Source organism: Pseudorca crassidens, chromosome 20 (genome assembly GCF_039906515.1).
Source record: "Pseudorca crassidens isolate mPseCra1 chromosome 20, mPseCra1.hap1, whole genome shotgun sequence".
NCBI classification, from domain to species: domain Eukaryota; kingdom Metazoa; phylum Chordata; class Mammalia; order Artiodactyla; family Delphinidae; genus Pseudorca; species Pseudorca crassidens.
In genome coordinates this window covers 8,249,189-8,273,219 of record NC_090315.1, presented here as the reverse complement: position 1 = coordinate 8,273,219, position 24,031 = coordinate 8,249,189, and the positions used below count along the sequence as shown (strand labels likewise).

At 49.7% G+C, this 24,031-nt stretch overlaps 2 protein-coding genes across 25 annotated transcripts in view; one reads left to right on the top strand and one right to left on the bottom strand.

Moving 5' to 3' along the window:
- VRK3 (VRK serine/threonine kinase 3) overlaps positions 1–24,031 on the bottom strand; it is a 69,946-nt gene that overhangs the window by 4,105 nt on the left and 41,810 nt on the right. For 4 of the 22 annotated variants that reach the window (XM_067719365.1, XM_067719364.1, XM_067719370.1 and 1 more), the window contains one exon: positions 23,005–23,347. The exons of 15 other annotated variants lie outside the window; for them this stretch is intronic. Coding sequence is in view for 5 of the 7 variants with exons in the window: in XM_067719370.1 (XP_067575471.1) it covers positions 23,322–23,347 (26 nt within the window). In the remaining 2 variants the exon portion in view is untranslated. Of the gene's footprint in view, positions 1–634; positions 704–7,526; positions 7,646–18,058; positions 18,767–23,004; positions 23,348–24,031 lie in introns of those variants that run through there. 3 more of the 22 variants (XM_067719369.1, XM_067719367.1, XM_067719371.1) reach the window with 3 other exon arrangements.
- On the top strand, positions 9,935–18,154 carry SIGLEC11 (sialic acid binding Ig like lectin 11). Of its 3 annotated transcripts, none has more exons than XM_067719346.1 (9): positions 10,035–10,185; positions 10,273–10,656; positions 10,817–11,104; positions 11,304–11,351; positions 14,458–14,715; positions 14,805–15,089; positions 15,325–15,421; positions 15,915–15,981; positions 17,717–18,154. In XM_067719346.1, the coding sequence occupies exons 1-9, from the start codon at positions 10,143–10,145 to the stop codon at positions 17,906–17,908; spliced, it is 1,662 nt and encodes a 553-aa protein (XP_067575447.1). In that variant the 5' UTR covers positions 10,035–10,142; the 3' UTR covers positions 17,909–18,154. The 3 variants fall into 3 exon arrangements, with proteins under 3 accessions (XP_067575448.1, XP_067575447.1, XP_067575446.1); XM_067719345.1 differs by having other exon boundaries at positions 10,775–11,104; XM_067719347.1 differs by lacking the exon at positions 10,273–10,656 and having other exon boundaries at positions 9,935–10,185; positions 10,849–11,104.

Here is a 24,031-nt window from a genome sequence, read left to right as displayed (position 1 = left end):
GTGGTGTATGCCTAAAATTTTTAATTCAAGAAGAATCAAGGAGTGTATTTAAATATACTGTCGATTAAGGTATTGATTTACCAAAGACCACATAACAGAGGCTTTAGTGAGATGGATTGATTTTCTCATGTAAATATCCACACTGGTAGGTGGGGCAGGGAGTAGGTCGGCCCTACCTGCTGAGGTGATCCATGGACCCAGTTTCCTTCTACCTTGTTGCTCCACATCTCCCAGCTCTGGTCCTCAAACTTGATTGTGCATCAGAATCCCCTGGACGGTTTTTGGAAACACAGTCCTGGGCCCCATGCCCCAGAGTTTCTGATTCAGCAGGTCTTGGATGGGGCCTGAGAATTTGCCTCTCTCACAAAGCCCCAGGTGCCACTGCTGCAGCTACAGCTGGTCTGGGGACCACAATTTGGGAACCATTCTCCTAAAGTGTCAGCCTCTTCAAGACAGTTGAAGCCAAGTCATCATTGCTATAACTTTGTTACGGAAAGCAGGAAAGGGCAAAGAGATACTGGAGAGCAAGCAGCCTCCTTTTAAGGACCCTCCTTTTAAGGATGTGAGCTGGGAGTTTTCCACATCTTTTCTGCTCCCTTCCTTTGGCTGAAATTTGTCACGTGGGAACACCCACCTGCAAAGTAGCCTGGGAAATATAGTCTCTAGATGGGTGGTCATTTTCTCAGCCAGAGCCTAGGTGGTCCTATTACCAAAAGGAAAAGGGGAAACTGGATGTTAGGGAGTCTGGTCATTAAGATAGAACTAAGAGAGTCAGCCAGGGTCAGGAATACAGGGATGCAGGGGCTTCTAGGCCAGCAGTTCCCAATGTTGTCTGGGGACCTCAGGGTCCCCAAGGCACTTTCAGGTATTTTACAAAGTTAAAACTATTTTCATAGTAATAGTAAGATGTTGTTTGCCTCCCTCTCTCCCTCTCCCTCTCCCTCTCTCTCTCTCTCTGGAATTTTCCAGAGGTTATGTGATGTATGACATCGTTACTCTGACGGCTAATGGAATATGTGTTTGTGTATTCTCAATTTAAAAGTTTTGTAATTTTAATTGCTAAAACTGAAACAGGAAGGAAAGGGACAGGGCACAACCTTTAAAAGAATGACATAACCATAGGACATGACAAAAACTGGTTAGAACTAACTAGGTCCGAGATGTCAGAAGATTTGACTTCCAGTGGACCTTGAGCCTCATTTTAATACATTAGCATATGCTAAATGACACACCCACCAGCGCCATGACAGTTCAGAGGCTAACCATAAAAGGCCAAAAAGTGGGCAGTGGCCCAATTCCTGGAAATCTCCACCTCTTACCCCAAATAGTTGGAATAATCCTGCCACTCATTAGCCTGTGAAATTACCCAGCCCATAAAAACTAACCACTCCATACTTCAGGGCTTCTTGCCTTCTGAGATGGCCCACATTTTGTTGGTGGAGTGTGTTTCTCTCTAAATAAATCCACTTCTTACCTATCACTTTGTCTCTCACTGAATTTTTTCTGAAGCGAGACATCAAGAAACTGAGCTTCATTAAGTCCTGAGACCAGGTGTGTGATCTCAATTAAAAGACTGTGGATTCAAGTCCCAATCTGGGTTCTGGCTGGGTTTGAGCCCTGGCACGTGGGACTATAAATATTGATAGATATAACCCATGCAAACAAAAGTTCTTTGGGGTCTCTTATTTATTTAAGAGTGCAAAGGGGTCTCTGAGACCAAAAAGCGTGAGAACTGCTATGTTCGTATTTATTTCTACTTAAATTCAAGTCTCGACTCTTGGGCCAGCCAGGTGTTGTGAATTGGGGCTGAAATTCCACCTGAGGGCTGACCTAGCCAAAGGGGCAGGTTTTGCCCTTCTCCACTCGACAGTAAAACATATTTATTTGTGACAGTGCTGACATTTACCTGAGCCAAAGTTATGAAGCACCCAGTATCAAATACTGATTTTCAGACAACTGCCCACCCGCTATCAACTCCCTTTCAAAGCTGCCGATTCAACCACACCCAAAGCAAACGTTCCTGGTCTCCCGGCGTCTCTGTCTTAGCAGGACTCCGCCGCCAGGTGGCGCTGTGCCCCGCTGTGAGTGGGTTAACCTCCAACCTTGACTCAGCCCAAGCCCGTGATTTCCTTGAGGTCTCCTCTCGCCCCGAGGATCCGGTTTACTGGGACTAGAAGCCCTGACCACGAATAGAATTCCCAGAACAGAAAGCGGCAGGAGGGTGCAGGCGGTCACAAAGGGATGTGGCCATCCTAAAATATCCACTCATCCCTTCATTCCACAGTGTTCATTAAATGCCTCTGTGCACCTCCCAGAGCTCACATCCCTGTATGGGAGGACGGACGAGACCTCAAATTCACCACCCTGCCGGTACAGGAAGGCCTCCCCACCTAGTCTGGCGCGAGACAACCCGGGGTGGAATCCAGGTGGCTGTGTGACCTTGGGCAGCTCGCTTAGCCTCTCTGTGCCTCAGTTTCCTCTGCTCTAAAATGGGACTAATAGCACCTACTTGATAGGGCTGTCTGAGCATTAAGTGATTTAATATTTGTAAATCACTTTGAAGGGCCTGGTGTATTTGTTAAACCAATTGCTAAAAATTCCCACTTTACAGAAGAGAAAATTGAGGATCACAGTAGGGGAGTGAATCACCAAAGCCACATTTCCCCACCTAGGGAGATCTCTGAGTTGAGTCCAGTGACCTTGATTCCATGACCAGAGTTTTTCCTCGGCATTGTGCTTGCGGTAGAAGTAAACCCAGTTCCCTTGGCGTAGTTGGCGGGGGGCGGGGAGCTGCCAAAGCCAGTGAAATACTGCAAAGGAGCCCAGGGTCCAACTAGACAACAGTTAGTACTGGAGTCACAGCTGAATCTAGCGTGGGGCCCTGTCTCTGGGTCAGTGGAATAGCCAGACAAGTAAATAAATCATTTTCTTACAAAGAGCGACATCCAGATTGCAGTAAAGGCATAAAGAGAAAGTAATGTGAGCTGGTCAGTAAGTGTTATGGAGCTATACTGCCTCTTCAGTACTGAACTGTGATGAATTATGAAGTAAGCTTGGGCGTGGCATTAACCCTCCTTCAGGAGAAGGGATCTAACAGGGCCAGATGGCAAAGGCCAGTTACATTAACAGGTCCCAAGATTCCTGTATCACCTACGTATGCTGCTCTGTGGTCTTGCCCTGAATGTTCAACCGTGTTCAAGTTCCACCTGGAGTTCCCAATGACCATCTGACCAAGTGTACTGGGTTGGATAGTGTCTCCTCCACATTTATGTTCTTCCCAGAGCCCCAGAATGTGACTTTGTTTGGAAATAGTGTCATTGCAGATGTAATTGGTTAAGATGAGGTCACATTACAGTAGGGTGGGTCATTCATCCCATATAACTGATGTCCTTACAAGAAGAAAAGAAACACAGAGACAGACATGCAGGGAGAAGGCCAGGTGAAGACAGAGGCAGGGATGCATCCACAAGCCAAGGGATGCCAGAGATTGCCAGCAGCCACCAGAAGCTGGAAGAGGCAAGGAAGGGTCCTTCCCTAGAGACTTCGGAGAGAGGAGAGCCCTGCCAACACCATGATTTTGGACTTCTAGCCTCCAGAACTGTGAGAAAATACATTTCTGTTATTTTAAGCACCACATTTGTGGTGCTTTATTACAGTAGTGCTAGGAAAATAATCCACCAGGGGGTAAATGACTCAGTCCTGTTTCATAGCTGGTTTGAATTACTATGTTGATAATAGCCAGAAATGTGCTGTTTCTGTATTAGTGGCCCTGAGGACTTAAAAAAATTGTGTTAAAAATACAAAATATATAGCAGCACTGTTTACAGTAGCAAGACAGGGAAGCAACCTAAATTTCCATCGACAGAAGAATGGGTAAAGAAGATGTGATATATATATATACACACACACAATGGAATATTACTCATCCACAAAAAAGAATGAAATAATGCCATTTGCAGCAACATGGATGGACCTAGAGATGATCATACTAAGTGAAGTAAGTCAGACAAAGAAAGATATCATATGATAGCGCTTATTCGTAGAATCTAAAAAAATGATACAAATGACCTTATTTACAAACCAGAAATAGACTCACAGACATGGAAAACAAACTTATGGTTACCAAAGGGGAAAGCAGGGTAGGGATAAATTTGGAATTGGTAATTAGCAGATATACACTACTATATAAAGTAGGACCTACTGTATAGCACAGGGAACTATATTCAATATCTTGTAGTAACCTATAATGGAAAAGAATCTGATAAAGGATAGATATATATGTATAACTGAATCACTTTGCTGTATACCTGACACTAACACAACATTGTAAATCAACTATACTTCAATAAAAACATACATAACATGACATTTACCATTTTAACCATCTTAAACTGTATAATTCAGTGGCATTTAGCACGTTCACAGTGTTGTGCAACCATCACCACTATCTCGCTCCAGAACTGTTTCATCCCCTCCCCCACCCCCAAACAGGAAGCCTGGACCCGTTAAGCAATCACCCCCAAAACCCCTCTCCCCCCAGCTCCTGGAAACCATTCATCTGCTTTCTGTCCCTGTGGCTTTGCCCAGTCCGAATACTTCATATAAAAGGAATCATGCAATATTTATGTGCAAGAACAGAGCCCTCAAAGACATCCAGTTCGTAATCTTTGGAAACCTGTGAATGTTCATTTCTATGGCAGAAATGACTTAGCCTATGTGATTAAATTAAGCATTTTGAGATGGGGCAATTATCCCGGATTCCCTGCATTGGCCCTAAATGGAACCACAAGCATTCTCCTAAGAGGGAGGTGGAGGGAGATTTGAACACAGAAGAGAAGCCCGTGTGATGGAAAAGCAGAGGCAGACAGAGAAGATGCTACGCCATTGGCTTTGCAGATGGCGGAAGGGGCCTTGAGGCAAGGGGATGGATTCTCCTCTAGAGCCTCTCAAGGGAGTAGGGCTTCAGCTTCAACTTAAAACAACCCAAATGCATTCTCTTACGGTTCTGGAGTCTAAAAGTCCAAACAGAGTCTCAGGGAGATAAATCAAGGTGTCAGCAGGGTTGGTTCCTCCTGGAGGATCTCAGAGGTGAATCTCTTTCTTGCTTCTTGCAGGTTCTGGCGATGGCATCACTATCATCTCTTTGATCATCATCTATCATTTACCTCTGCTGTGGCCCATGCTCCCTCTGCCTCTGTCTTATAAACTTGTGATCACAACGAGGCTCCACCTGGAGAATCTCTCCACCCCCGCCCCCCCCCCCCAAGAGCTTTAATGTGATCACACCTGCAAAGGTCTTTTGCCCTGCAAGGTAACACGTATTCACACGTTCCGGGGATTAAGACGGGGATGTCTCTGGGGGCCATTATTCAGCCGATCACATACACTGTCTTCTGGAACCCTCCACCTGGAATGGGACCTAAGAAGTGGCCAAACTGGGCAGGTTTTATGCTTTTTAGGCAAAGAAACAAATCTGTGAGGAATTGACAGGACAAAGAGACTTGGGCTTTGGGTGCCCAATGAGTGAAGAATCTTGTGAGAATCTAGCCTTGGGGTAGTAAATTAAAGAAGTAACGAGGTTTGTTCACACAGGCTTCTCGCCTCGAATTCCCTAGGTCTGCTGATAAGGGTGTCCTTCTCCCTCCAGATGTGGGGAGGGCACCTTTCACTTGAGAGATTTATGTCCTGCTCTCAGGGAAGCAGAAAGGAGGGTCAGAGTGTCCTCTTGAGTTGGCCGTTTCTATCTATTTATTTATTTATTTTTATTTATTTATGGCTGTGCTGGGTCTTTGTTGCTGCGCATGGGCTTTCTCTAGTTGTGGGGAGCGGGGGCTACTCTTTGCTGTGGTGCGCGGGCTTCTCACTGCGGAGGCTTCTCTTGTTGCGGAGCACAGGCTCTAGGTGCGTGGGCTTCAGTAGTTGTGGTATGCGGGCTCAGTAGTTATGGCTCGCGGGCTGTACAGCGCAGGCTCAGTAGTTGTGATGCACAGGCTTAGTTGCTCCATTTTTCCCGGAACAGGGCTGGAACCCGTGTCCCCTGCATTGGCAGGCAGATTCTTAACCATTGCACCACCAGGGAAGTCCTGGCAGTTTCCTGAGTAACTATAATGCAAAATAATCAATATGCCATTGAAGCACATTTTGAGATGGGCCCCAAACACACTTGCACACATACACAAGCTGACACACACCCGTTTTGGTGTTATTCATTGTGAGTCCTGGAGTAAACTCTCCACCCTACTATTTCTCCCGGGAATGGTGGAGCTCTATATCCAGGCAACTGGACCTAGTTTTCAGGCCAAGGAGGCCCAGAGGCAATGACATCTCCCATGGAAGAGAAAGAATAGTGCTCCTGACTTTGGGTGACAGCTTGGTCCTTAGCACTGTGTCCATGCCATGTGGTCCTGAGTCTCCCAGAAATCCTACCAGTGGCTGACCTACCCATGTGGTCCTGAGTCTCCCAGAAATCCTACCAGTGGCTGACCTCCCCACCCCCATTCTTTCTGGCCATCTATTGGAAAAGCAATGAATAGTCTACTTGATTTGAAAGAAGGGAAGTTTTCGGGGCCTGTTTTGCAATTCTGTAGAAATTGGAAAACTAACTCAAACCAAGACAAGGCAGAGCGATCGAGTCAGAGACAGAGATCCTGGTTTCCCTTCTCCTCAGAGCCTGCCCCCAAGGCCTGCTCTCCATGGGGTCCAGGCCGGGCTGTAGACGACAGTGTAGCAAGTGCAAGAGGAGGGATGGGCACCTTGGTACCAGCTGGGACCATTTAGTTAAAAGTGATGTTGCCTCCAGGGACTTCCATGTTGGTCCAGTGGCTAAGACTCCGTACTCCCAGTGCAGGGGACCCTGGTTTGATCCCTGGTCAGGAAGCTGGATCCCATATGCTTCAACTAGGAGTTCACATCTTGCAACTAAAACCAAACCAAAACAAAACAAAAACGTCGCAAGGAAGATCGAAGATCCTGCGTGCCTCAATTAAAAACGAAACAAAACAAAAACATGTTGCAACAGAGATCGAAGATCCATGTACCACAACTAAGACCCCACACAGCCAAATAAAAAAAAAGGAGTATTAAAAAAAAAAGTGATGTTGCCTCCTGTTTGAGAGACAAGCGATAGGGAAGTAAAGTGAGAAACTGGTTGTAGATGAAGAGGAACTGAGGATTTCCTCTGTGCACTTTCTGTGCTTTTCAGGCTGCATTTATCCCATTTCCTTTTTATGTATTTGTGATAAACTCAGCAATTTTCCCGGTCAGCAACTTCCCATCCTAGACAAGTTCTGGGCTCTTTGAGAGCTGACCACTGCAGGTCCACCAGAGGGCGCTCGAAAAGGCGAGCGCTGGTCCCCAGGATGGGCAGACCTAGGCAGGTGGGCACCGTCGCCCCCACTTAGGTAAACGGTGGCTTTCTGCACCACAGTCTGAGGAGGAGGAGGGAAACAGACTGTTCTGGGGATCCCCAAAACCACCCTGAAGTTTGATGATTCATTGGAAGGACTTAAAGAATTCAGAGAAACTGTTATACTCAGGATTTGTTACAACAAAAGGACACAGGTTACAATTTGCCAAGGAAGGAATTCCCTGGCCATCCAGTGGTTAGGATTCCGCACTCTCACTGCTGGGGCCCCGGCTTCCATCCCTGGTGGAGGAACAAAGATCCTGTAAGTCACGCTGCACGGCCAAAGAAAAAAATTTAGAATAGAATAGAATAAAATAAAATCTGCAAAGTTCACAGGACAGGGTCCAGGGGAGGCCAGGCACAAGGTTCCGGTGGTCTCTCCCAGTGAAGTCATGTGGACAGTGCTTAATTGTCCGAGTGCTATGGACTGAATCCCCCCATCCCCAATTCATATGTTGAAGCCCTAACCCCCTCAATGTGACTGTATTTGGAGATAGAAACAAGGGGGTAATTAAGGTTAAATGAGGTCATAAGGGTGGGACCCTTATGCAATAGGATTAGTGCCCTTATAGGAAGAGACACAGAGACACCACAGTTCTCTCTCTCTCCCTCTCTCTGTCTCTGACATGTGAGGGCACAGTGAGAAGGCAGCTATCTGCCAGCCAGGAAGCAGACCCTCGCCAAGCTAACACCTGGATCTTGGACTTCTGGCCTCCAGAACTGTGAGAAAGTGTTGATACATTTCTGTTGTTTAAGCTGCCCAGTGCGTGGTATCTTATGGCAACTCAAAGCTGACCAATACACCCAGCAACGATGTGTGACAGCATTTGTGGAGTATAAACCTTGGTGTCCAGCGTTTTTACTGGGGGTCTGTTATGGGTTGAATTGTGTCCCTCCAAAAAAGATGTTCAAGACCTAACCCCCAGTACCTGTGAATGTGACCTTATTTGGAAACAGGGTCTTTGCAGGTGATCAAGTTAAGGTGAGGTCATTAGGGTGGGCCTAATCCGATATGACCAGTCTTCTTATTAAAAAATAAAAAGGAAATGTGGACACCGAGACACACATGCCAAGGGCTTAGGATTCCCTCCCAGGAGCTGGGTAAAGCCCACGCCTCTCTTTGGATGAGGTTAATTCTTTACTACATGTATTGCCAGTCACTTGAGAAGTTGGGTTAGATGCCAGCAGAGTGGTCCCAGATATGTGTCCTTCATTCCTATGTTGTCCCAACCCTCAGGAGAGGGACAGATGCTCATCAACCCAGCCTCTGGGCAGTGCTGACCACGCTCTCCTCTTAGGGCAGGTCTGAGTCTGGAAGCTTCTTACAAGTGCTGCCTAAATCTTTTGCAGGCCCCTGAGCAAAATGAAAATGTGAGGTCACTTTGACAAAAAAAAAAAGCAGGAAAAACCTTTTTCCTTTTTTCCATGGACAGTCTATCAGTCATGTTTTGTTTTTCTCTTAACATTAAAAAAAATTGTCTTAAAATACCCATAACATAAAATTTACCATTTTAACCCTTTTTAAAATAGATTTTTTATTTATTTATTTTTGGCTGCAATGGGTCTTAGTTGTGGCATGCGGGATCTTTCGTTGTAGTGCACGGGTTTCTCTCTCGTTGTGGCGTGGGCTCCAGAGCGCGTGGGTTCTGTAGTTGCAGCACTTGGGCTCTCTAGTTGCAGTGCACGAGCTTAGTTGCCCCATGGCACATGGGATCTTAGTTCCCCAACCAGGGATTGAACTGGCATCCCCTGCATCGCAAGATGGATTCTTAACCACTGGGCCACCAGGGAAGTCCCTGTTCATAGTGTTTATATTTGCTAGTTAACGTCCAATCCCTTGGGCTTGACTTGGGGGATGGGCAGTGCAGACACTCACAGGCACCCACTCAACTCAGCACACTCCAGACCCTCTCTGTGCCCAAGTGGTGGGATGGGGGTGCGAGGGTGGGCCCAGAAGCTGTCTCCAGATCCAGGACGTCCCCGGATTGACCGCGTGTGATTCAAAGTTCCAATCCCCCCCAGCATGCACTCCTTATCCATTAGACTTCACTTACAAAATGCAAACTCAAAGATAAAATTATTAAGAATTTCAAGATGGCAACCTCAGAGCATCAAACCCCAGGCGGGAAGCCCTTCTGAGCATGAAGCCGTGTGCAAATGTTCCACTTCGTACTGTGGAGCTGGGATCCTTGTGTGGACACATACACGGCCCCAAGACAGGCAGGGAGGTGAGTAGACTTTGGAGAGCCTGGGTGGGGGCACTGGGTTTGGGGTCACGCAAAAGTGAGGCAGGATTTGTGAGGTCATACCCTCCACTGCCTGCAGCCCCTGCGTGCAGTAGATGTTTGCCTGGCAAATGAATGAATGAATGAATAAATGAATGAATGAATGAATCCCTGCTTCCAGCACCTCACCTGGAGCCCTTCCCCGCCTGTTTCCTGGGAGAGCCCCGCTCTTGGCACCGCCCTCCCCCTAGGCTGACCCAGGGTGGCTGCTTCCTGGGGTCAGGGTTTAGAGCAGCCCTGTATCCTCTCTCTGCTCTGGTGCTTCCATCTATGAAAGGAGAAGTCAGAAGAGATGTCTTCCAGACATTTGCAGTTCCGAGCTTCCTCTTTCACTCATCTGTGGATGGTAACTGTGCCCCTCTCCCCCAGAAGCTTCCTGTTGGGGCTTCCTCCCCGGACAGACAGGCAGGTCCAGAAACTGGACAGTCCTGGAAACTCCTGGCCCCTTGGACATGGACAGGCTGCTGCTGCTGCTGCTGCCCCTGCTACGGGCGGGTGAGTGCGTGGATAGTGGGGAGAGCAGGGTCCCGGCCGGGACAGGGCTGGGGCTGGAGCTGCAGCTGAGCCTCTGTGTCCCCCCAGGGTCCCTGCAGCAGGATCCGTGGTACCAGCTGCAAGTGCAGGAATCGGTGACAGTGCAGGAGGGTTTGTGTGTCCTTGTGCCCTGCACCGTCTCCTATCCCTTGCTTGGCCAGACCGACTCTACACCCATTTATGGTGAATGGTTCCAGAAAGTGGATAGACCATCCCAAATGGACCTTCCCATGGCCACAAACAACCCGGGCAGGGGAGTAAAAAAGAAGAGAAAAATCCCATTCCACCTCCTCGGGGACCCTGGGGCGAACAACTGCTCCCTGGGCATCACAGACGCCCGGAAGGGGGACAGTGGAAACTATTATTTTCAGCTGATGAGAGGTGATGTGAAACATAGTTACAAAAATAACCTGCTCATTGTGAACGTGACAGGTACGGAAGGGTCCCCAGGAACAGAAAACAGGGATGGGGGGGAAGGACGGACCCCCCTGTCCCTCCACCTCTAAGGGGGACATTGGCGCATGGTCACATCAGGGCTGGGCACACACAGGGGTCCCCTCTGCGGTCTGGCTTCTCCCTCTCTGCTCTCCAGCGCTGACACGGACCCCCGATATCTACATCAAGGAGCCCCTGGAGTCCGGCTCTAGCAGCCACGTGACGTGCTCCGTGGCAGGGGCCTGTGACCGGGCCACGCCGCCCACCATCTCCTGGACCGGGGCTGCCCTCCGCCCCCCGGGACTGGACTCGAAGGGGGCCTATAACTCCTCGGAGATCCTGCTCACCCCCGGCCCGCAGGACCACGGCACCAACCTCACCTGCCGGGTGACCTTCCACAGGGCTGGCGTGAGCACGGAGAGGACCGTCATGCTCAACGTGTCCTGTGAGCGCGGAATCAGGATGGCGGGGTGCTCGCGGGGCGGGGAATCGGCGCCGGTGACCCGCAGGCCAGGGGCTGGGAGGGTCTGCCGGAAGGATGTAGGCCCTGTTCTGCTGTGCTTCCAGTTCTGTGCCTCCTGGGGCGTGGGGGGCGCGGAAGGGTCAGCTCTGACGCTCTTCCTCACTGCGTCTCTCTGCCCTAGACGCCCCCCAGAACCTGACCATCAGCATCTCCCGAGGAAATGGCACAGGTAGGAAGGGAGGGCTGTGGGGATACAGTGGGGATGGGAGAGACGGGAGAGCCCCCATTCACTCCTAGACAGATTGTTTTTTATTTACTATTCATTTCGTGCGAAGATGATTTGTCAAACATATGCAAATTATGAGGAAACACCATAAAAGGAAGACCCGGGGCTTCCCTGGTGGCGCCGTGGTTGAGAGTCCGCCTGCCGATGCAGGGGACACGGGTTCGTGTCCCGGTCCGGGAAGATCCCACATGCCGCGGAGCGGCTGGGCCCGTGAGCCATGGCCGCTGAGCCTGCGCGTCCGGAGCCTGTGCTCCGCAACGGGAGAGGCCACAGCAGTGAGAGGCCCGCGTACCGCAAAAAAAAAAAAAAAAAAAAAAGGAAGACCCGGGTGGTACTTACCACCCTGGGTAAGAACTGGAAGATCATCTCCACCTTTGGAGCACCCGATTTTAGCCCCTCCCTTCTGGCCTCGGAGAAAGCCACTACACTGAATTTTGTGTGATTCTTCTTTTTATTGATTTCATTTTACTTTATTTATTTAAAAAATATGTATTTCTTTATTTTTGGCTGCCTTGGGTCTTTGCTGCTGCACGCAGGCTTTCTCTAGTTGTGGCGAGAGGGGCCTGCTCTTCGTCTCGGTGCGTGGGCTTCTCTTGCTGCGGAGCACGGGCTCTAGGCGCGTGGGCTTCAGTAGTTGTGGCACGTGGGCTCAGTAATTGTAGCTGGCGTGCTCTAGAGCGCAGGCTTGCTAGTTGCGGTGCATGGACTTAGTTGCTCCATGGTACTTGGGATCTTCCTGGACCAGGGCTTGAACCCGTGTCCCCTGCATTGGCAGGCGGATTCTTAACCACTGTCCACATTAGGACATTCACAATGTGGTGCAACTACCCAGCTCAACCTAATTCCAAAACTTTCCCATCACCCAGAAAGAAAGCCCTGTACCTGTTAAGTACTCAAGTCCTCTTCTCCCCTCTCTCCAGCCCCAGGCAACTACTCATCTACTTTCTGTCTCTGTGAATTTGCTATGAATTCTGGACATTTACAGAAATGGAATTATACCATATGTGGACTTTTGTGTCTGGCTTCTTTCACTTAATGTGATGTTTTCAAGGTTCATCCGCATTGTAGCGTTGATCAGAACTTCCCTCCTTTTTACGGCTGAATAATATTCCACTGTGTGGATGGACCACCATCTGTTTCTCCATCCATCTGCTGATGGGCATTTGGGTTGTTTCTACCTTGTGGCCGTTGTGAATGGTGCTTCTCTGAACATTCCTGGAAAAGTAACTGTTTGAGTCCCTGATGTCAATTCTTTTGAGTCTGTACCTGGGAGTGGATTTTCTGTGGCAGAGCTGCCTTGACTTTGGTGTGGCAACATCTCATGATCTTGACTTTCACCCGCAGTGCTTGGAGCTGTAATGACCATGTCTCCTTGTCGACAGACCATTCCACTGCGGAACTTAGTTTTCCATTCCATTTTTGTTTTTGTTTTTCTCTTTTCCGTTCTACTTTTTTTTTTTTTTTTTTTTTTTTTGCGGTACGCGGGCCTCTCACTGCTGTGGCCTCTCCCGTTGCGGAGCACAGGCTCCGGAGGCGCAGGCTCAGCGGCCATGGCTCACGGGCCCAGCCGCTCCGCGGCATGTGGGATCTTCCCGGACCGGGGCACGAACCCATGTCCCCTGCATCGGCAGGCGGACTCTCAACCACTGTGCCACCAGGGAAGCCCTATCCATTCTACTTTTGACAAGCGTTTGAGTTCACTGATTTTAGTTTTCCTGGGAATGTCCCTTCAAACATTCCCCATTCCCTGGGCGAACAGAATAGCCTTTCTTTTGGGCAATACTTCTAAAGCTTGATTGAGCACACACATTTCTCAACGATCTTGTGACAATGAAGATTCTTACTCTGGAGGCCCAGCAAGGCCTGCAAATCTGCATTTCTAACCAGCTCCTGAAGGGTGCTGATCTCCTGGGTCACAGTCCCTACTCTGAGTTATGAGATTATAAGTCTTAGGGCCAGGAGCATAATTGTGGGGCCTCAGGGATGTATATATATATAATTTTTAAATTAATTAATTAATTTGGCTGTGCTGGGTCTTAGCTGTGGCATGCAGGATCTTTTTTTTTTTTTTTTTAGTCATGGCATGCGGGCTCTAGTTCCCTGACCACGGATCAAACCTGGGCCCCCTGCCTTGGGAGCACGGAGTCTTAACCTCTGGACCACCAGGGAGGTCCCTCAGGGATGTCTATTATCGATGCCACTAGATGAGGCTATGACAGAATAGCTCTGGAGTGGCCACATGTTGCCTGGGACAAGAGGAATTTGTCACTTGGGGAGTCAGTGTGGGAGGGACTTCATCCTGGACACCTCTTCCTTCCTCTGTGAATTTTAGAATGCGAGATGTGAACGACCTATTTATCCTGAGATAACCGGGGCAAAGGAGGTGAGGAGGTAGAGACCAGGTCCTGAAGAGCCTTGAAGGATCTGGGACTTGAATTTTGGATACTTGAACGGCTAATGGTGAGCAGTTCAGGAAGGAAGGAGAGAAACGTGGATGAGGGCAAATGCCTCAGAGAAGTTAAGGGGCAACCCATGTCCATCCACAGATGGACAGATGAACAAAACATGGTCTATTCGGACAATGGATGAGATACAGCCACGAAAAGGAATGAGGCACTGATACACGTAGATGAACCTTGGAAACATCATGCTGAGGGGAAGAAGCTGGATATTTACACGCCATGGCCGGAAGAGACAAATCCATAGAGACAGAAATTAGTGGCTGCGTAGGGCTGGGGTGATGGGAGGATTGCGGGTGGTGGCTAAGGGGTGCAGAGTGTTGTGGGGGGTCATGAAAATGTTCTAAAATTGATTGCGGTGATAGTTATCGCATGACTTTTAGGTGATATGTAAATGGAGTTGAATGGTATGTGAATTATATCTCAATAAAGCTGCTTAAAAAACTACTTGTGGGATTCCTTCCCAACTTAAAAAAAAAAGTAGAAAGGAGAGAGACATAGAAGCAGGGCTTCATAGGCTGGGCTCAGCTCTCTCTTTCTCTCTGTCTGTCTCTCTCTGTGTCTCTGTCTCTGTCTCTCTCTCTCTCCAGAGCTGAATTACCTGGGGAACGGCTCATCTCTTCCTGTCCTGGAAGGAGAATCTCTACGCCTGGCCTGTGTCACCGACAGCAACCCCCCAGCCACACTGAGCTGGTCCCGGGGGAGCCGGACCCTGAGCCCCTCACATCCCTCGAACCCCGGGGTCCTGCAGGTGCCCCGGGTGGTGTCGGGCCATGAAGGCGAATTCACCTGCCTAGCTCAGCATCCTCAGGGCTCCCTGCGGACCTCCGTGCGTCTCTCCGTGCAGAGTGAGCTGGGAGGAGGGAGAACACCCAGGGAGAGGACACTCAGGTCCGGGGGAGGGGAGGGGCACGCTGATACTTCTCCTTCCCCACAGACGCCCCGCAGCTGCTGGGACCCTCTTGCTCCCAGGAGGAGGAGGGTCTGCACTGCGACTGTTCCTCCCGAGCCCAGCCGGCCCCCTCCCTGCGCTGGCGGCTGGGGGAGGGGCTGCTGGAGGGGAATTTCAGCAACGCCTCCTTCAAGGTCACCTCCAACTCGGCTGGGCCCTGGGCCAACAGCTCCCTGAGCCTCCGCGAGGGGCTCAGCTCTGGCCTCAGACTCGGCTGCGAGGCCCAGAACGTCCACGGGGCCCAGAGCGCCACTGTCCTGCTGCTGCCAGGTCAGGGGGCCTGTTGAGGGCAGAGGCTTAGGGGGAAAGGAGTCTCCATCCTTTGCAGATGGAGCTTGTGGGGAGAGGGGCCTGGACGGGAGGGGAGAGACAGGGGTGGGAGCAGAGTTCTGTTCTTTGGCTGGTTGGGGGCTGCAGAAGAGGAGAGCTCAAATTCTGTGGGAGGAAGGAGCACGAGGGTCCTGGGGCTTGGAGGGGAGTCACCCTACACCCCGATCATCTGCAGGGAAGCCCAAGCTTGGAGGAGAATTCATTCTGGGGGCCGTCGGAGGAGCTGGCATCGCTGGCCTGCTCAGTCTCTGTTCCTGCCTCATCTTCTTCACGTGAGTGTCATCTCTTGGGGGAGGGAGGCGAGTGCAGGGGGCGGGAAGGGGTCTGAGCCCTGGAGTCCCAGGCAGCCCCCCCTGGAGGAATCTGGGTGGTGCAGGGTTTTGGAGAACTGGGCCTTGAGTCAGGGAATCAGAGCAGGGTCTGTCCCCACCCCTCCATCCCAGCCATCCGTGAAGGGTGCCCGTTCTCATTATGAAGGTCAATAAGGAGAGGCGCACCCCCTACCCCCTGGCCTCGGTCAGCCCTTCTAGCCTCTTTTTTTAAAAAAATTTTTCTTATTTTTGGGCCACACCGTGTGGCACTTGGGATCTTAGTTCCCTGACCAGGGATCGAACCCATGCCCCATGCAGTGGAAGCTTGGAGTCTTAACCACTGGGCTGCCAGGGAAGTCCCAGCCCTTCTAGCCTCTTAAGCAGGGAGGACAGTAGTCGCCCTCCAAGCTCTGAGTCAGCTGGGCTGCTGAAAGGTCCTGGCTTCCCCTTTCAGAGTGAAGACCTTCAGGAAGGCCCCCGGTGAGAAGGATGCGCCCTCCATGCTGGGTCCCACCTCCCAGGTGAGTGACGGGCGCTCTGTCCCTCGGGATTCCATCTGGCTATCTCCCCAGCATGGCCATGGCTGCAGTCCTCTTGATGACTTAAGACGCTCATCATGACCCACACAGGCTTTTCCTCTTGGACCCTATCAACACAGTCACCCAGCCCAGTGACCTGGGAGTCATCCTTCCCTCTGCTCTCTGTCTCCTCTCTCAGAGCCAAGGACCACCCAGCCATCTTACTGATTGTACTCAGTTCCAACTGGGCCCTCCCGACCCCTACCTCCTCCTTTCTCTCTGGACCGCTGACCCACTTTCCCCCCACTTCCTACCTCACCTCCCCAAGACAGGTTGCCACAAGGCTCTCCCCAAAATAATTATTATCTACTATCAAGTTTGGGGGTCCCCAAGACAAGCTCAATTTCAATAACTCACCAGAAGGACTCACAAAACTCACTGAAAGCTTTTATACTCATGGTTATAGTATATCACAGGACAAGGATAGAGATTAAAATCAGCTAAGGAAAAAGGCACATGGGGCAGAGTCCGGGGTAGACCAGGCATGAGTACCCAGTTGCCTCTTTCAAGTGGAATTGTGCAGAAAGTGCTTAATTCTCCCAGCAATGATGTGTGATAACATGTATGGGCTATTGCCAGACAGGGAAGCACACCTGAGCCTTCACATCCAGAGTGTTTTTTCTTTTTTTTTTTGGCCAACTGAGCAGCTTGTGGGATCTCAGTTCCCCGACCAGGCATCAAACTCATGTCCTTGCAGTGGAAATAAGGAGGCCTAACCACTGGACGGCCAAGAAATTCTCCCATACCCAGCATTTTTATTAGGAGTTGGTTACGTTGGCATGGCTGACTGCCCACATGGCTTAGTGTCCAGTGTCTGCAGAGGTGTGATACTGTGGGACCCAAAGCCCCCACCATCTGTCACATTGTTACACCATCGAGTGTGGGCCAAGACCCGGGTGAACACAGACACTCTCATCAGTCAGGATATTTCAAGGGCTTAGAGGTTCCCTCCCAGGGGCTGGGGCAAAGGGTCACATTTTCTTTGGGCAAGGTTAACCCTTTCTGGCACAACAAGATCCTTTGATTTTAGGGTTCATAATGCAATTGGGTGATTGTGTTTGCCTGAACCTCTGAAATGCTGAGTGGTCCCTGAAGGGCCATCCAGGTCTGAGCAAATCCCTGTCCTCACACCATCCATCCCATTTTTGTCCCATCTTAATTTGCAATTATATAGTAATATAATTGACTACTGCTTTAATGCCTGCTCCCCGCCATCCCCCCACCCCCACCCCAGCAAGTTGCAGGAGGTCAGGAATGGTGTCTTCTTTGTTCCTCACTGAATATTCAGAGCCTGGCACCAGGGGAGCTCTTCCATAAGGCAGCACTGGAGTCAGAAAGATCTAACATACATCTTGGCCTTACCAATGACTAAATGTGTGATTTGGGGATATTTACTTAGCTTCGATTTCTCCACCTGATACATGGGGATAATAGTGTCTCCCAAGTAAACTGTTGTGAGGAATCCAGGAGACTGGCAACTAATTACTAAGGGCCAGGCATTATTACTCTCAAGCATTTGTTGAATGAATGAATGAATGAATGAATGGGGACCTCAGCCAATGTCTGGAATGAATAGATGAAAGACTGAATGTTCAGTTTTCAGGTTTACTTATGGACCCCACTTGCTCTCTTCCAGCCCTGTTATCCTAGTATGACCCCCTTCTTTCCCTCCACTCAGGGTTACCAGCATGAGTGTCCTCCAGGCAGCCCCCGGGACCTCCCCCTACCAGTGGTGGCCGCCCCCACTTCTGGGGTGGAACGGGAGCTCCATTACGCCTCCCTCAGTTTCTACATGCTGAGGCCCTGGGAGCCTCAGGACCAGGAGGCCGCCAGCACCACCGAATATGCTGAGATCAAGATCCATAAATGACGACCCCCAGCTCTGGAGACCTCCCCCGACCAGAGCTCCCCAAAGACTCTCGGCTGTCGTTGGGCTGCATCGCATCCCTCTGCCCCACCTGCCCCTCCCCCTCCCCCTCCCCTCCACAGGGACCCACCCCTGGGGCACTTCCTCCTCCCCACACATTGCATACTGGCCTCTCTCTGAGCCTGCTTCCTGGAAACTCAATTTGTGTATTTTCTCAGACAAAAAAAATCATTCGCTGATTATCTGAAATCAATGATTCAAGGGTACCTCTTGAATTTTGTGTCCTTGATATTTTGGTTCTCCTTAAGTTTCTGGTTTTGCAGAATCTGCTTATAAAATTCCTTGCACTTCCAGTCTGTGTCCCTTTATATTGTAATATAGTTTTTACGGGGGTCACATCCAACTGATTTTGTTCTTTTTTCCATTGAGTGTCCATTTAATTTTTTCCATTGTTTCCATTCATGAGGAAACATGCCCAACAAGAGCATTATGGGCCAAGATAGGGAATGTGTTTTGGGCATAAAGTTAATAACTTCATGCTGATGACTGTTCTTCAAATTGGAGGTGTTGAAGCATGTAATTCCATCTTTCATAGCGGATTTTGCTTTGCCATTTTTCAGGGTCATGTTGCATCTCTTGATCAATGACCTTTAAAAATGGTGTCCACCGACAAAACAAGAGCATGGTTGCCACTTTTTACCCCCTTCCTCAACATGACACAAGATGGTTCCATGTGCTCTCATGCTGGCAGAGTATTTGGTAACATCTGTGTAAGAGGATCACATTCTCCAAGACATGAAGTCTTTTTGAAAATGTCATCGTGGGAATGCCACAGTAATTACCCACTTCAAGTCAGAATTTCTTCTCACAGATGTTGAAAACAAACAGATGGTTACCAAAGAGGAAAGGAGGCAGGGAGGGATAAATTAGGAGTTTGGGATGAACAGATACACACTACTATATATAAAAGAGATAAACAACAAGGACCTACTGCATAGCTCAGGGAACCATATTCATTATCTTGTAATAACTAATAAGGGAAAAAAATCTGAAAAAGAATCTATATGTATATATGTATAACTGAATTACTTTGCTGTACACCTGAAACTAACAACATTGTAAATCAACTATACTTCAAATTTAAAAAAAAATTTCTTTTCCTGTTCTAAGTCATGTCTCTTTTAAGAATAGCCTTGACACTTAAAGAAATTTTCCATCAATTCTTTAAACAACAGAGCACTTAACATTGTTTTCTATTCTTTTTATATATTGATTTTTGGCTGCCTTGGGTCTTGGTTGCTGCGCGCAGGCTTTCTCTAGTTGCGGCGAGCGGGGGCTACTCTTCATTGCGGTGCGACAGCTTCTCATTGCGGTAGCTTCTCCTGTTGTGGAGCACGGGCTCTAGATGCGCGGGCTTCAGTAGTTGTGGCATGCGGGCTCAGTAGTTTTGGCTTGCGTGCTCTAGAGCACAGGCTCAGTAGTTGTGGTGCACGGGCTTAGCTGCTTCGCGGCATGTGGGATCTTCCTGGGCCAGAGCTCGAACCCGTGTCCCCTGCATTGGCAGGTGGATTCTTAACCGCTGCGCCACCAGGGAAGTCCTCTGTTCTTTTAATTTGCATAATTCTATGGCTAAACCAACCCTGGAAATTATAAGTAAGCAATGAAACATGCTTCCCCCCATGGATTATTTTATTATTTTTATTTTTCTTTTGGCCGTGCCGTGTGGCTTGTGGGATCTTAGTTTCCCAACCAGGGATTGAACCTGCACTCTCAACAGTGAAAGCACCGATTCCTAACCACTGGACTGCCAGGGAATTCCCATGGATTATTATTATCTTCTTCTATAAAATTTATTTATTTATTATTTTTGGCTGCACTGGGTCTTTGTTGCTGTGCACAGGCTTTATTTAGTTGCGGCGAGCGGGGGCTACTCTTTGCTGTGGTGCGCGGGCTTCTCATTGCGGTGGCTCCTCTTGTTGCGGAGCATGGGCTCTAGGCGCGGGGGCTTCAGTAGTTGCGGCACGCGCGCTGCAACTAGAGAAAGCCCACTCAGCAATGAAGACCCAACGCAGCCAAAAATAAATAAAATAAGTTAAAAAAATAAATAAACTAATAGCAATTCAGTTTAAAAAATATATCATCTACGTTTCACAACGTAGATGTGAAACATCTACATCTCACAACATAGATGTGAAACATTTCACAAACACCCAACATAATTTGCATTTGTAGACTCTCCACCAAAGCAGTAAAAATTTCCCCATTAACTTCCAACTGGGTGTTAAAAATAAGACAACAGGCCCAAAATGGAGTTGCTTATGCTAAGCCCCACGTCACCAAACAGAGACTCCATGACAGTGTTGGCTCTTCCAGAAATGGCATCTTAAACCATCAGTCAGGAATCATCTGATCAGAATTAGTTAAGCAATGTGCCTGACAGACCCCTGCAGTCCCCTGAAGAAAAGCAAGTTTGCAATAAGCAAACTGCTTTTTTTGCCTAGTAGAACTTTCTTTCTTCCTTTTTTTTTTGTGCGGTACGCGGGCCTCTCACTGCTGCGGCCTCTCCCGCCGCAGAGCACAGGCTCCGGACGCGCATGTTCAGCGGCCATGGCCCACGGGCCCAGCTGCTTCGCAGCACGTGGGATCCTCCCAGACCAGGGCATGAACCTGCATCCCCTGCATCGGCAGGCGGACTCAACCACTGCGCCACCAGGGAAGCCCAGCAGAACTTTCTTGTTCCTGCTTCCTTCTGCCTCTAAAAAGTCTTTCAACATCTGTTCTATCTGCTCGACAGGATGCTGCTCAGTTCAGGAATCACTGAACAGAGCCGATTAGATCTGTAAAAGGTACTCAGCTGAATTTTAACATCCATAAGGGAGTCTCTGCAAACATTTGCTATCGTTTCTGAGGTCTCATCCGGAAGGAATTTTACTTGCAATAGCCTTAGAAGCAATCCTTTTTCATAAGAAAAATATTTCACAAGGGAAGGGAAGTGATTTGTCCTTCCCAGCTGCCTACTGGGCGGCCCCTCTTGGAGATGAAACCCCACACCTTGTTAGGGAACCACTGACTGAAACTGCCCGCCTTTGCCAAGCACGATAATAACCGCTTGCATGAGTTGTCTCATGACAGGAGGTCCTGATAAACAACACGGTGCTTGCGGGAGAATTCAGGAGGGGCCAAAACGAGGGAGGAGACGCCAGTCGGTAATATGTCCTGCCAACCTCCCACAAATCCTCATGCTAGAATCCATCTTGGCGGAGATGCGTGCACCACCACGAAGGACCCTGAGTCAGCCCAAATATGGGCACAAGCAAGATGCTTGGCCAGAAACAACCCGGAAACTAACCCCATCACCATAAACCTTGAGACCGCGAGCCACGTGGCAGAGCCGTTCTCCGGGGTTCCCTTACCCTGCTGCTCTCCGCCGGGGCGCCCCTTCCCAGTGAAGTCTCTTGCTTTGTCAGCACACGTGTCTCCTTGGACAATTCATTTCTGAGTGTTAGATCTCACTCTCGGGCCCTGGAAGGGGACCCCTTCCGGTAACAACTTGAGTTTACTGAAGGCTCAGAGGTGCCCTGCAGTAAAAATTATTTTAAAACGCACACCCCCAGCACCACAAATGTCTCACTAACCTTTAGCCAGGGTTTCATTTTGGGGCAGAGGAGGGATGGAGGGGACAGAGGACAGGTTCCAGCCACTGTCGGCCACATGGTAGCCTGTGAGTCACTTCCACTCCCCTGGGCCCTGTGATTCTCATCTAATGCCGATGACCACACTCTCCTCTTTCAGAGGTTGGGGGATGAGCTACCAAAACCTGGGCTCTGGAGACAGATTAAAGCGGGCTCATTGACAGGGAGGGAAACTGCCCACGTTCTCGCTGCTCTGCCACGACGGACATGGGGCTCTCCCATTGTCTGAGCAGCGCTGGGTCTCGCTGCCTTTGCTCGCTCAGAGAGAAGGGTGGAGGACAGGGGGCTGCCGGACTTTGATGCTGGACTGGCCAAGTGCACCGAGGGCAGGATGACGGGAGGGGCAGGTGTTGACTATGACCGTCCCTCTTGCCTGATCTGGGGCCCTGAAGGGTGGCTGACGTCCCTCTTCTTTTGTGGACTCATAAACACAGAGGGGCTGGAAGTAGGAGATTTTCTGATGGGTTTTCTCTCTCCTTAAGGACTACCTCCTTCTGGAAAGGATTATACACACTTCCTTTCAGCCAGGAAACGATCATCAGTCTACCAATCTCCTTTCCTCTCCCGAGCAGGGAGAGAATCAGGGCGTCTCAGAGCAGTTTCTTCCCCCATCCGGCCTCTGATTCTCCCCATCTCAAAGCAGGGTGGATGGTGTAAGATATCCAAGGTCCAATTCGGGGAGGCGGGTTTATCCCCTCCTCCGTCTTAGCCTCTCCCAGTCTAATCATTGGCCACGTGCTGCCGGCCAGCCTGCCTTTGACGTCTCTCCCCAGGCCCTCCTTTCCTCTAACTACCCTCCCACAGCTTCCTCCCTGGTCCCTCTGAGTCCAGGCTCCCCCCAGAGGTGCCCTCCTGTCCCGAGGCCTCTCCCTCTCCATCACAGCCCGAGCTTTGTCTTCAGAGTGCCAATCACCACGTGAAGTCGTGTCCTTGAACACCGTCCCCTCCCGCTTGACTGTAGGCTCCGTCAGCTCAAGGACCTTGGCAGGTGTGTTTGGTTCATCGGGACCCTCTGTGCAGCATGATGCATGTCATACAGCATGTGCTCAAGAAACGCCTGCTGAATATTTCTCGAATGAAAGGAAGGGTGAATGTATGGAAGAGAAGAAGGGTAGGTGGATGGGAGAATGAGTAGTAAATGAATGGATGGATGAAAGGGTGAGTGGATGGAGGGATGGATGGACAAGTATATGGAGGGATGGATGGAGGGATGGATGGAGGGATGGATGGAGGGATGGACAGATAAGTGAAAGAATGGATGGATGAGTGTCTGCCTGAAAGTGTGAATAGATGTATGAAAGAGTAGATGGCTGGGTGAAAGCTTGAAGGGATGGGTGGGTGGGAGAAAAAAAATGAGCTAAAGTTTTCCAAAAGGAACTTCTTTTGCAGACACTCAACCCTCCAAGCTCCAAAGAAACCATTTATTGCTACAGCATAGTGGTGCCAATGGCAGCGTCCTTACTGAGAGGACCAGCCCAACCCCTGTCTGTGAACTGGGGGTCTTCTCGGTCCAAAACGCCAGTGGCTGGTGGGAGACAACGGCTGAAGGGAGGGATGGTCAAAGGAGGGAGTTCACAGTATCTGAGCCTAATTTCCGGGTTCCCTGAGGCTGATCTAGACGGATGATCTAAAGAAGTGGCAGGAATGCACATTCGAGGGATCTTTCTAGAAGCTTGTCTGTGATTCTATAGCAGTCCTTGAGTCACATATCTTCTTTTTTTTTTCTATTTCAAACTGCAGGCTGAAAGTTCTAGAAGACGATAAAAATGGCTGTCAGTGTCATTCATTCAAAGAGTACCCTTTAAGCCCCTACTGTGTGATAGGGGCTTTCTACTTTCTAGGGATGCGAGATACCACCACAAACAAGAGGAACAAGAAGACTTTGCTGGGCTTACAATCTGGAGGAGAAGCGTGGAGACACGACAGATTAAACACCTGTTTCCCTCCAGAAGGCGACAAGGGGAGGCCTCGGGATCTGAGAGGCAGTGATGAGAAGGAGCCGGTCATGCAAACCGAAGGGGAGGGGCTTCCCTGGTGGCGCAGTGGTTAAGAATCCGCCTGCCAGTGCAGGGGACACGGGTTTGAGCGCTGGTCTCGGAAGATCCCACATGCTGCGGAGCAACTAAGCCCGTGCACCACAACTACTGAGCCTGCGCTCTACAGTCCGCAACACAACTACTGAGCCCGTGTGCCACAACTACTGAAGCCTGCGCTCTACAGCCCGCGTGCCACAACTGAGCCTGTGAGCCACAACTACTGAAGCCCGTGCGCCTAGAGCCCGTGCTCCGCAACAAGAGAAGCCACCGCAATGAGAAGCCCGCACACCGCAAGGAAGAGTAGCCCCCGCTCACCGCAACTAGAGAACGCGCACAGCAACGAAGACCCAACGCAGCCAAAAATAATAAATAAATTAATTAATTAAAAAAGAAGAGGA

Coding starts and splice junctions, on each gene's coding strand:
- SIGLEC11 (XM_067719345.1), top strand. CDS start 10,143: ATGGACAGGCTGCTGCTGCTGCTGCTGCCCCTGCTACGGGCGG. Junction 10,186..10,272: donor GCTGCCCCTGCTACGGGCGG/GTGAGTGCGTGG, acceptor GTGTCCCCCCAG/GGTCCCTGCAGCAGGATCCG. Junction 10,657..10,774: donor GCTCATTGTGAACGTGACAG/GTACGGAAGGGT, acceptor GGGCACACACAG/GGGTCCCCTCTGCGGTCTGG.